General features: G+C 40.3%; 1 protein-coding gene across 4 annotated transcripts in view; it reads right to left on the minus strand.

Moving 5' to 3' along the window:
• Nucleotides 1-13,274, minus strand: part of ACSBG1 (acyl-CoA synthetase bubblegum family member 1) — a 53,381-nt gene that overhangs the window by 10,709 nt on the left and 29,398 nt on the right. For all 4 annotated transcript variants that reach the window (XM_064517536.1, XM_064517538.1, XM_064517535.1 and 1 more), the window contains 8 exons: nt 11,576-11,725; nt 9,043-9,219; nt 8,138-8,319; nt 6,757-6,987; nt 5,966-6,183; nt 2,238-2,377; nt 929-1,175; nt 196-268 (listed from right to left, as the gene is read on the minus strand). In XM_064517536.1, coding sequence (XP_064373606.1) covers nt 196-268; nt 929-1,175; nt 2,238-2,377; nt 5,966-6,183; nt 6,757-6,987; nt 8,138-8,319; nt 9,043-9,219; nt 11,576-11,725 — 1,418 coding nt within the window. The remainder of the gene's footprint in view (nt 1-195; nt 269-928; nt 1,176-2,237; nt 2,378-5,965; nt 6,184-6,756; nt 6,988-8,137; nt 8,320-9,042; nt 9,220-11,575; nt 11,726-13,274) is intronic.

Raw genomic sequence — 13,274 nt, forward strand, 5'->3', positions numbered from 1 at the left:
ATACTTCTGTAAGAAGTATAAACTATCAGGTGAGTATCAGGGGAATAACTAAATTAACACAGCAGTTCTCAAGTACACCATTCGATAGACTGCAAAACCAAAACAGAAGCACAAATCTTCCTTAATGCTGTTGATTAGGAAATACTTTCTTTAGCTCATAGATCTTATTTAATGGTTGGAAAAAATGCTTCTTACTCTTCATAGAAGGAATCTACTTCATCTCTGTATTTCTCAAGCACGGTGAGCCGTTTTAACTTCATTGTCGGACCTTAAAAGAAGTTAGTCACAATAGCAGAAATCAGAACAAAATTTCCTACTCATTTTGTGCTGTGGTTCATGATGTTCTTCCCAACAGGCTCTTTAGTACAGTATGTCTGTTACTCTGTAAGTGTTTAAGTATCTGCTAAAGGTGAGAAGCAAGTGTGAGACAAAAGGTTGCTTCCACATAAATGTGAGCAGGTGACAGGCAGCTGCAGCTAAAACAGGGTGGTGATTGACTACTTGCATTTTGTCATTAAAAATAATTAAAAGGATGACTTTTTTGAAAGATTTTAAACAATTCCCAGTTTATTCAAAGGACCTGATAAAGTAATGTGCTTTTGCTTGGGGCTCTTCTACCAGGCTTTCTGTTTCACTACTGTTTTTTAATGATCATTTTTCAGTATTATTGCTGGAAGTTATTAAAACTTTAATGCATAAACAGTTAACTAGAACTGGTTATTTAAATGCTCAATGCAATCTGAAATTTAACTATAGCTTGCGTTCATGTAGATGAGCACAGATTTTTACTTTCATACATAAGGAGAAATCTGTTTCTGTAGTCAGTAACACACACTGCGTAACTTTTTCCTTTCATGCTAGTGGCGGTACTCACAATGTGGTTTAGATCAGCACTGTGTATACCTCAATATAAATCACCAAATCTTACCTAGTTCTCCTCCAGAAATGGAAAAATCTCTTGGCAGCACTATCCATTTTTGAATACAATGAACTTTATTAGTAGCATTCATGTTGACTTTGTTGATTCCCTCCTGAATGGCCTGGTAGATAGCCCGGTCTCTTGTAGCTACAATCTCTGATACCGTAGTGGCTTTGCTGCCAGTCTTCTGGCAGAAGTCTCTAGCTTGCTCGGTAAGGATGTCAGTAGGATCAGATGTATCTGGATCCAGGACACACTAAAATATGAAATGAACTGACTAATCAAACGGTCATTCTCACACAGTGTTAAAAGTTTCCCTGATCAGGTCTTCCCTAACTAGTAAGCATCAAGAAGGCTCAGCATCAGCAGCTAAACATACTGTGAACCTTGAAAAGCAGAAACATCTACACATGACAGCGCTTTGTTTCCTTTCCACTTGGCTACCTAATGCAAGTATTTTGGTCTATGTGCAGGTGGCATGAACACATTCAAAACTTGTCAATGAATTAGGCTATAAAGTTTTTATAGACCTTGAATTTCTACCGTATTCCCAAATTATTCCATAGTTATAGGAACGCATTTAGCACAGTATTCAATTGCATTACTGTGGTGTAATGTAAACAGTTTGAGATAGAAGCATTTTTAAAGTTAAGACTTTTCAAATCGACATTTCAATTGCACTTGTAGATAGGGAGGTATTAGTTATAGAGGTAAACAACTTTAAACTTGGGAAAAACTGAAAGGTTTTTCACTGTGTAGGTAAACACAGCTCTTATTTTCACTGCTGTAAGTGCAAATGTTTCAGAAAAAATGATTTTTCAGTTGAAATGCACACCATAGCAAAGCTATTAATTGTCTTATTCTACAGCCATCCTTCCAGTGCTATATAAAAAAGAAAAAATAGTAGAAAAACATTTCTGTTGGAAAACCTATTCTGTGTAAATGATCTTTCTTTTTCACCCCAGTAGATACAGAAACATTTATTGGCTTCTCCTGTCTGTAGTGATAACAACTTCTCTTGTGCTCTCTCACAGAGATGTCTCATTGTGCCCACATTCTTAATAAAAATTCACATTTAAATAAAAAGTAGGTCTTGTTACATGCATAGGAGAAACAGCACTAAATGTGAGATGTTTAGCAGCATTTCTAAACATTTGAAGGTTAGATGACCTTGGGCTGTACCTTCTATACAGTTTTTTTCTCTAACTAATGTCCTCCTATCTACTTTTCAGTCTTTTTACTAACAGTTCAAAACCCTTCTGATTTTGTTAGCTGCAGGTGTATAATTCTGCTGAAATCAACATTAAAAATGGTGTACCTTTAGGGTCAGCAACATTGACAAAAACTTCTTTTTATCTCCAATCACCATGGCATTACTAACAATTGGAAGTTCTTTCTTGACAGCATCTTCAATTGGAATTGGAGGCACGTTTTCACCTCCAGCTGTAATAATCAAATCTAGGCATAGAAAAAGGCTATTAATTGAATTCAAATAAATTCTGAAGAACAGATTAATGCCTGGATGGATCCACTTTTCTTATTCTCACGTGCAGAAACTGGTAGCTTTCAGAGGGAACAAAGCCCATTAAGTTATTAAAATGACTCTCCTAATAATAACAACACTAATATTTCTTGAGTATGTGCACTCCCATGTGTACACAACATAAATTCCATTATAACAACCTCCAGATAATTTTTACATAGTCAAGTAGCAGTTCAGCTATGTCTCCAGGCACTGTTACATAATCTGGATGTTTTCTGAGAGTGGTGAGCTCCTCCAAATCAGCATAGGATTCACTCTCCACTTTGGTGTCGCTAACTCACCTAAAAGCGAGTTGGTGGTTGCCGTGATTAATTCCCGAAGCCACCAAGAGGGGTCAGACAGACACAAGTCACTACTGCAGGAAGGCTGCACACAGGCAGCATGGAAAGAAGGGAGGAGTGTGAGGAGGGAGAAATCACCATCTAAGAAAGGAAGTTTGCAAAGCAAAGGGGAGTGGCTCCTGCCCTATTTTTGACATGAGCAGAGTATAATGGCAAACTGGATTCTTAATATTTTTGAGGTTTTTAAACAAGGGTAGTGATACCTTATTCTGTCAATAAAGGAATGTGCAATTCTATTTGAATGCATACATTGTGAAGTATAATACATAAATTCATTGAAATTATTGCATGTTTTAATATTACCCTCTAAGTAAATTTCAACTGTTTCCTTTCATTAAACTAGCAACTTCTCACCATCTGCAAATAGTGGTCTTTGCAGCATTTCAGGAAGTAACATGCTTCAACAGACAATGCAGACAAAATGGTATTCCAGTCCTTTTTGTAATGATGTAGCCAACTTCATACATCAAGGATCAGGTTGGTACTTGATCCCCTTTCAGTGATGAACTCAAAGAAATCAGAGGCAATCAAGGGAATACAGCACGCATGTTTGGGCCTTGCTGCTCCACTGCAGCTATGAAGAGATACAACAACCTGCCTGTACTCAACTCTGGTATGAAATAGGCATTGATCTCACATCTGTAAGCTGGTTCTCTCCCTGGTCAATACCCTGCACACACTGAGGAAGCATGGGTTGTGTTTCTAGAATGAGACATGTCAAACCGCAGATACACAGCAAAGTCAGGTGTGTGTCCAAACTTTTAAGAGGTCTGTTTTTCCCTTTAGTTTCCCTCTTTTTGTCTTAATCCAGCCAGGTCTTCTACCAAGCTCTACCACACTTTGTTTCTCATTGTCTGAAATGCCATTTTTTTCCCAGCTGACCAAGACCTGTGTACTCCGTTAATGACTTTTTCCATACCTCTACAAATATTCCCTGCAGGGATTTCTCTAGCCACACCTTCATGCTTTGCAGCTTTTCTGAATCTCAGCTACCAAAGAGCAACTTCTACTGCTTCATGCTTAATACAATGAGCCCTAGAACTCGTAAGATGAAGAACCAAAGAAAGAAGTCCTGTTTCAGTCACTAGAAGAGCTTTTTTACCATCTTCTATTAGACTTTACCTTATTTGGACTTGTATTTAAAACTTGAATGAAACCGGACTGATCATTATTTTATCCCAGACGGTCTATCTATCCTGTAATTTAGAGTAATTCTTATTAGTTCAGCAATGAGTGAAGATGTGAGTACAACACAAATGCTATGACAGATTGAGACTAGGAGTTGCCAACCACCACGCTAAAGAAAAATGAATCAGACAAGAGTGAGAATTAAAACCAAGACAGATGTATTTGATGCAGGCTTTTAATAGCATCTGCTGAAGTCCTGATGCCTGACAGAATGCTATGCTATCCTATGACAAATTCACTCATCCGTGTTCTCTCCCTAGTGATTCATCATATATTCTAAGACAATAGTTACTCAGTTTTTAAATCTTCTTGAGTAACATCTCAGCTGCAAGAAATCTCACTCTCTGAATACATACCTTGAAAAAGAGCTTCCAAGTAAGCTAGTGACCAGTCTTATTTGGGTGAAACTTTCAGAATCACAGAATGGTTGAGGTTGGAAGGGACCTCTGGAGATCATCTAGTCCAACCCACCTGCTCAAGCAGGGTCACCTAGAGCACGTTGCACAGGATCGTGTCCAGATGGCTTCTGAATATCTCCAAGGATGGAGATCCCACAACCTCTCTGGGCAACCTGTTCCAGTGCTCTGTCACCCTCACAGTAAAGAAGTTCTTCTTCATGTTCAGATGGAACTGCCTGTGTTTCAGGTTGTGCCTGCTGCCTCTCGTCCTATCGCTGGGCACCACTGAAAAGAGTCTGGCCCCATCCTCTCCACACCCTCCCTGCAGATACTTATACACATTGATAAGATCCCCCCCACCTCAGTCTCCTCTTCTCCAGGCTGAACAGTCCCAGCTCTCTCAGCCTTTCCTCATATGAGAGATGCTCCAGGCCCTTAATCATCTTAGTAGCCCTTCACTGGACTCGCTCCAGTAGCTCCCTGTCTCTCTTGTACTGGGAGCCCAGTACTGCACACAGCACTCCAGATGTGTCCTCACCAGGGCTGAGTAGAGGAGGGGGATCACCTCCCTCGACCTGCTGGCAACGCTCTTCCTAATGCAGCCCAGGACACCACTGGCCTTCTTGGCCACAAGGGCACGTTGCCGGCTCATGGTCAGCCTGCAGTCCACCACGACCCCCAGGTCCTTCTCCGCAGAGCTGCTTCCCAGCAGGTCAGCCCCCAGCCTGTACTGGTGCAGGGGGTTATTCCTCCCTAGGTGCAGGACCCTGCACTTGCCTTTCTTGAACTTCACGAGGTTCCTCTGTGCCCATCTCTCCAGCCTGTCGAGGTCCCTCTGAATGGCAGCACAGCCCTCTGGGGTATCGGCCACTCCTCCCAGGTTTGTGTCCTCAGCAAACTTGCTGAGGGGCACTCTGTCCCTTCGTCCCGGTCACTGATGAGTAAGTTGAACAATACTGGACTCAGTGCTGACCCCTGGGGACACTGCTGGCTACAGGCCTCCAAAATTTGAGCTACATACTGTAATAATACCTAGCTTTATTGCTCTAGCTTTAACTCTCCCTTCTGCTCTCAAATTTCAGTACTAGTCTCTGCAAAAACATCACCTAAAGGCATCAGAGAAACCTAGCTCTGACCTATAGGAACAACTTTTCTATAAAGGAAGGACTGTCTCTCATTATTGTCTAAACATTTTAATGTGTAATTAAGACAATTTAGTAAGATTCACAGGGATACTGGACAGCTTTATGGATCATGAAAATTTCAGAAGACATGTTAATCCTGCATTATTATTTTATACTACTAATTATTATTAATAATTAATAAAGATCCAGAGGGGAGATGAAAAGCCTCACTGTAGGAATTAAACCAATTCCACCTATTAGAGACTAGAGGGAAACTCTTCCTGAGAACAGGTCATGCCATGGTTACCTCATAGGAAAGTTTATTCTAGTTTCCCATTAGTTAAATGCTGCTGGCATTAGAGGAAAGGCACTTAATTAGATGGACCACATCTGACACATGACTAAGCAGTGCTGAATAGTTACCATAAACATAGAGCAAGATTGGTTAATACCTTTAATTCTTCCAGTGACATAGAGGAAGCCATCCTTGTCTAGTTTTCCTAAATCTCCAGAATGCAGCCACCCATCTTCATCAAAGGCTTCTTTTGTTTTGTCTTCCATATTTAAATAACCCATGAAAACAGTCCTTCCCCAGAAACAGATTTCTCCATTGCCTTCTGTATCTTCATTCACCAATTTTACTTTGCAGCCAGGTACTGGTTTACCACAGCTATAAGGGAACAGGGGGAAAAAACACAAGGAGTACAGAAATATCAAACAACACTGATAAGAAGTCTAAAATACCAAATCTCTGAACCTACCAAAATATAAGTGACTGTAAATAACACCCTGCTGTAACTGTTTGAAAGCTGCAGAATATTTATTACCTTACTAAGGCAGATACGTTAGAATCTCTGGGCACTTTCTGGCTGTCTATCTTGCTCTGTGCTTCCTGGGCTTTTTATCTTGAGACATAAAAATACTTTTGTATTTGTTTGAGGTCTCACATTTGAAAGTTCTGCTATCCTGGTCCAAACGCTCGAATATGTGTCAGATTTAGTGAGAGTGGTCTGCACATAGCACCGTAGACCTCTCTGAGTGCCCTTACCTTGACTTGGCATGCTATGGGGGCAATGTGTTCAGTTTCTGATCTGAAGGTTATTTTGACTCCCAAAGTCACAAAAGAGTGGGCAAAGCACTGAGAGAAAATAAAGTAAGTGAAAAGATCTCTACTGAACTCAGTAAATATTCTTCTCTGTAGATATGAAATATCCTATGTAAAAAATGTTCTGCCTGTGCTTACCTGTGCTGCCTGTAAATATATGGCCCAGACAGGCAGTGCGGGCCTGTGGTCTCACTCATCCCATAGGCCTCATACAAGGTGATGTTCAGACCCAAGAAGAAATTCAATGTTTCCGTATTGAGAGGAGCAGCACCACAAAAGTGCTTCTGACAGCAAGAAAAACCCAGCGCATTGCGGATTTTTGCAAGCACCAAGTAGTCTGCTAACCTTGTCCAAAACAGCTTTAAATCACTGCCGAGTACGAAACACACAAAAGGAAGAGAGGGTAAGTCAGAGTAACATATAAAATTTCCAAAACAAAAATCAGATGGAAATTTCCTTTAGAGATATATTTGCCATTTGTTTTCGGGTGCTGACAGGAACAGGTAACATATTTATCTTCTGCTCATTTATTCAAAGTCTTTCCACAATTGCTAATGAACTCCAAACACTTGAGCTGTTTGAATGTTGAAAATTCAGAAAGAATCTATAAAAGTATATTCTGCAAGACACGGCTTTTATATCCTTGATTCTTTATTAGTTAAATGTGCCTCTTTGAGAACAAATACCACTAAAGTCTGAGATTTGCAAGACCACTCTGAGAAGCTGAAAGGTCAGACAAACAAACCAATACCAGTGCATGATATCTTCTGAAATCCCATTTTCTGTAAGCAATTTCACACTTCAAGGAGAACTCTTCAAGAACTCTTTACCAGGAATGAATTCTGAATTCAGCTAGTATTTGAATTTGCACAATATTCAGGTCATCTTAATTACACATCTGACATACTTATGGAAAAAAACACCTTGTTATTCAGAACAGAGATAAAATATATAGAGTGCAGAAAATCTGGGGGCGGGGTCAATGGGTTTCTGTGTGAAGACAAGATGTTCTTTCTCCAATGGTGCAGACTTCAAATTACTGTGAACCAGGCTGTGCCTGGGCTGCCCCCCCCCCCACCAAAAAAAAAATTTCCCTCCTTCCTACATCTCCTCCAAATTCATGCCCTGTCCTCATACCAGTGACTTGCACTTGCACGGCCACATGGTGCACCGGATACTGGATGGAGGAACTCTCCCAGCTAAAACTAAGCAGTTCAATTCACGCAAGACACTGCATGTGTGCGGGGAGGCGGGGGGGTGCAGAGGGCAGCAGTAAGGGGGTATTAGTTGAGATATGATCACAAGGAGGGTGGAAGGGGACCTTTAACAGTCACCTGGGTTTAAGATCAGCCTAAATGTGTTTGATAACTACACCCTCCCTCTTCCATTGTATTTGCTGTGTTGCCAGGCCGATTTTTACCCATTTATATCAGAGAGTCTTTCTCTAATGTTAGAGAGCTTATTACAAACAGATAGCTACTTTCGGCATGATGAAGATCTCGTTCATTATAATACAAACCTTCTTGAGCAGTTTAAGTTTCTCTCTAAGCTAACTGACATAGCCCATGAAAGCATTTTCTTCTTCATAAATCCTGACTGAGCAGAAGCATCCTTTAATTTCTCCATGATTTTCTCCCATACTCGGGGAACTCCCATATGAGATGTTGGCTGAACTTCTTTTAGTGTGTTGATCAAGCTGCCCTGTTAAGATCATATCAAATCATATCAAAACATTGCAAAAGGTCCATGCTGGTGTTAGAGGTTTGATGTAGTTTGCATCTTGCAATACTTGTATGTAGAACATCACTAAACATGCTGAACCAGGTACCTATTTCAATCAGACAGATGCACTAAAGTGCTAGCTCTGACACATTGCGGGGTGTATGCATATGAAAAGAAAAAAACACGGCTGGTTTAGTTCCTTCTACCTCCCTGTCTCCAAACCTGCTTATATTTCTTATGCACTAGAGGCATTCTTTTCTGCCTTAATAGAGGCGGATCTGGATCTGGACGATATATTTTACACCTACATTCAGAATAGTGAATACAAATTTGAAGTTAGCTGTTTAATTATAGAAAATAGTAGAACTGAGACCACTTGGGCACTGTTGTGAAAGTCATTTTTCAGCTTTATGAGGAGGCAGGTAAGATACCAGCTTCAGGTTGGTATTCTTTTAATAGCAGTTTAGAGACCATGACTGTAGAGAAGGACCAACTTTCTAAGTATAGTTCCAAAACCAGACGCAAATGGAATCTAGAGAAGTGGAGCATGTAGGTAATGGGATTTAGTTTTCCCTAATTCTTACAATAAAAGATTTTCAACCTTCATCTTCTGTACCTCTTTAAAGATTATAATCTATCCTTAGGACATTTTCTAAGAGGAAAAAAGTGCAAGCTTAATTAGGTGCAATGTGTGACAGATACCTTTAAAGCATCCGGCTCAGCAAAGTAAACTTGCTCTCCCCACTTGATTCCTGTCCACAGGTCATATATCTGTGCAGCTATGTGGCTGAGTGGGAGATAACTGACTATAGACTCCTGTTGGACCTCTGCAGGTTGCATATCTCCTGCTCTGCTGCAATGTGCTGACGTCCAAGTTATCTATTTAAATAAAGAATAAAATAGGTTAGATACTTTTCCCTTTTCACACAAACTAAGTGTCCAGACCTGCTATGACAAGTATGAAGAGCTGTGCTCACGGAAATTGATGAAGACATCACAAGCATTGACAACACTCCAGGCTGCCATTTCTCCAGTGCCACTTACTCAAAAGCAAGATGAACTAATCTAGCAGCCACAGAGATTTGCAGATAATACAAGGAAATGCAGTCCTGCATTTCCTCTGCCTGACTGGCCTGTGAACACTACAAACTCCCCACTCCCTAGTGCCCCATAAAACTGACACGCTAACAAAGGCAACACTTAATCTAGCAGAGCAGTCATGGGCTAGATGGACAAGGAAAAGACTGATCACCATCTTATTTTGCAGCATTCCTACTGTGCATGATTTCTATCAAGCTGACACTTCTCACCAGCACTATGTCTGTATATTTACTTTAAAAAAAAAAGCAAGCTCACAGGAGAGTTTAGCATCAGCAACAAGCTCATTTTTGTATACTGACCATCATATGACTGAGAACTAATGATGATCAGCAGCCATATCCTGCTTTTCTGAAAACCTCTGGGAGATTCATGATGGTGATTCATGAGTAGCAACTGGAGCTCTCCCCTCCATGAGAGGAACTCCACATGTGAATAATGCTAAAGATTTGTGGTTTGACTCTTTAGTGGAATCGGATGATGTTTCCTTTGAGGTACAGTTCTGTAATCCCCTTTTCTTGCTACATATTTCTCACTTTATTCCAGAAAATGCTGTTGAAGGATGCTAAATATGTACATCTTCATTATCAGAATATAACAAACATATGGAGGACTCAGATAGATATGCGATCGTATGAGAAAAAAAATCTATGTGCACAGAGAAAAAGGAAACATGGGTTTTTTTTGGAGGATTCTATAATCTAAACTGAGTAGGGCAGAACACAGAAAGGCTATTATTCAAGATGCAAGGAGGAGATACAAATAATGTGTAATGCCTGCTATCAGAGTATGTCATGCTTCCTACCAGCTCCTTTTCTTTGTAATAATTTAGAAGGTTAACAGGAGAGTATGTTTAGTCTAAGGAAACAGATTTTCAGAGGAGGATTTTAAGGAGCAGTCCGCTTTCAGGAAAGGCCACTCCAAGTTTAGATGGCAGTACTGGAGAAGCACCTATGGGAGAATGAAACACAGCAGGCAGAGCGGGATGTCTTTGAAATGTGGCTGTATTGATTGCTTAGCCTCCAAAACCTTGCAGCACACAGGCAGGTTCACAGCAAATCAGAGTGGGTGCATCTATGACTGATTCAGCACTGGTTTTGCACATGGACAGAGGGAAACGTCTTTTGACTAAAGAAGGCAGAAGCACAGTTACAGGCAGGGCATGTTTTCCACTGTTGCTCAACATAAAAATAGCCTGTTTGTAATCAGTAGCCAGGAATAGTTTGGCAGCTAACATGGAAATGACACCAGACTCCTTTGAGACGGAAGAGTATAGGATTTGCAATGTCAGATCAGTCCTTCTGTCCAGCAAGTCCACTATGTCCCGCTTCCAGATACCACTGTACTCAGCCCTGCATTTGGGTAAATTGCTCATCACAGTGTGCACGTCAGTAATACTTCCTGCATTCTTCTAAGAGAAGAGACCGCAACCTAAGGCCAGCCCTTTCACAGACTGTCTAAACGTTCAGAAAGGCTCCGTATCACTTCCCACTCCTGCTCAGCCACTTAAAAATAAACTACTTTTGTTAGCAGACCTCCACGGAAACTCCCATGGACTTTCCAACTGACTTCACCTTTCTCTATCAATGGGAAGTTTTCTGTTCACAGCAACACAGCTTGGGCTATTGTGAATGTCAGGACTATGAGATGCACATAAGTTTTATTATCCTTTGGTGACAGAGGTAGAAAACAAAGCCTGGGAATATAATAATGCTAAAGTAAAACAGACAGTTTTAGTAAAACTTGCAAGAGCTGTCAGTATCAGGCTGTTTTGATAGTAGCTGGCTGATGCACATGATTTTTATCTTTTGTTTGTTTGTTTTTAAGATGACCTAATGAAGCAACCTACCGCAATTTGCAGAATTTATGTATTACATCTCACAAGCAAGCCAGTGAATCAAAAAACACATTCATAACATAAATGATATTCAACCTTGTGAAGTGCTACTTGGAATGCAGTTTCGCATTATCAGAAATAGTGGACTGCATTTTGAATATTTCTTTTGTTTTTGCAACATGAATAGTGTACCACAAAGCATTTTAGGGCTCTAGGATGTATCAGTCTTTTCAAAACACAGGAATGAATATCCTTATGCTTTGCTATTTTTATTCTAATGGCAGAATGTCAAGTACATACATTGTCATGACTCAGCATGGCTCCTTTTGGCTTCCCAGTTGTTCCAGATGTGTATATTAGCACACAGCATTGATTTGGCTTTTGGGAGTTAATAATGTCATCCAAAGTAGCATCAGTTATGTCATCTCCCAACTCCAGAAATTCTTCCATCTGGAACATGTAACAGAAAATACAAGAGATCAGATGATTCCTTACAAGTGGGAAAGATACAGTACCCTATTGGTCTAGAAAACGGCAGAAAAGCTAAGCAGGCCCTTGCTCTGAACAGTTTTCCAAGATAAGTTGCCCATTCAGGTCAACAACATCTTGCCTGTGTAAGGAATATAGTACACCCAACGCAGAATTTTATGTGCAGGTCACTCTGTGTGAATTGCAAATAGAATATGTAAAATTATGCTGCCATGAGTCTTTCTGGTGTCTATGAAGGGAACTGTAATACCAGTCCTTATCCAAGGTGGATACTACGGACAAGTTACACAGGCTAAAATTCTATTCCTATCTCACACTGTTAGAATGATTTTGATCCTTAGTTAGAGGAGTCTAGAACTGTATTTTTTTTAAATAAAAAGGAATATGCTTGTGACACTCCATATTTCTTATCCACTATATATTTAAAGTGTTTGGATGAAAGCTTCTGTGCAAAAGCATTATCATTTAGATTTGTGAACAATGGCCCAAATTCTCTGCTGTTTAATAGCAAACAGTATGTATGATGCTGGTCACAACTTCTATTTGAATTTGCCTCGCTCTGGAATGAGCTAAACCTTTTATGATGCCAGCCTTTTGTGCAGCACAATTTGGCCCCAGAAGAATGCTGACTTTGATCCACTATGTTTTAACAGTTGCTCTCAGATTCATCTATTGCATGCACCTAGTATGGTGCTAAATGTGCCATTAAATCCCATTGATTTCACTGTTAATTGAAGGTAAGGTGTATATATATATATATATGTTTTTTAATGAAAGAAAATAGCCATAGAGTCAGTATCCCAACTGAAATCACATGATTCATACTGTGCTACAGAACTGTGCTATCTAAGAGCAGTAACAAGAGGCAGCACCACCATTTCCACCATTTTTGGAGATATATCTAAGACCATGGAGTAGTAAAGGTCCGTGATGCAAAGGACAGCAAAGGTAAAAGGACAGCCTGTGGCTGGGGGGAATTCATTCTTTCCTTCAGACCTGTTCTTGTTATTGCCAATGTATTTAGCCTCTGTGGCACTAGGCTCCCTTATTTGGGGCAAGGCTGTCCTAAGATTCTTTTAATCATTGATCATCAGGTTTACACTTTCTTCTACCAAATCACATTTTTAGGAAGAGCATATCTCCACAGCAGGTAAAGGATTTGTCACATCCTACCCCTTCCCACAGAATGCAGCTGCATCAATTTCACCAGCTGCTGGAAAGTCTGGAGGTGCACGGGATGCAACTGTTTCTGTATGACTTACCAGTTCCTCCTGTATTCCTAACCCCACTCTCTTCTCATAGCAGAATCATTAATCACTGTGCATCTGTTGCCTAGGCTTTGTTTACTTGAACAATACCTGCAACAGATAATGTTTCCATTCCACAGAGTGTGAAAGGTACAAGCTGTCACACACGCTACTGATTTTGCATTTGCCTGCTGGAAACATGCACTGGGCAGAGAACTAGGGCTCTGTCCCTGCTGCAGCAATTTCTCATTACCATTCAATCA

The sequence above is a fragment of the Dromaius novaehollandiae genome, chromosome 10 (genome assembly GCF_036370855.1).
Source record: "Dromaius novaehollandiae isolate bDroNov1 chromosome 10, bDroNov1.hap1, whole genome shotgun sequence".
Lineage (NCBI taxonomy): Eukaryota > Metazoa > Chordata > Aves > Casuariiformes > Dromaiidae > Dromaius > Dromaius novaehollandiae.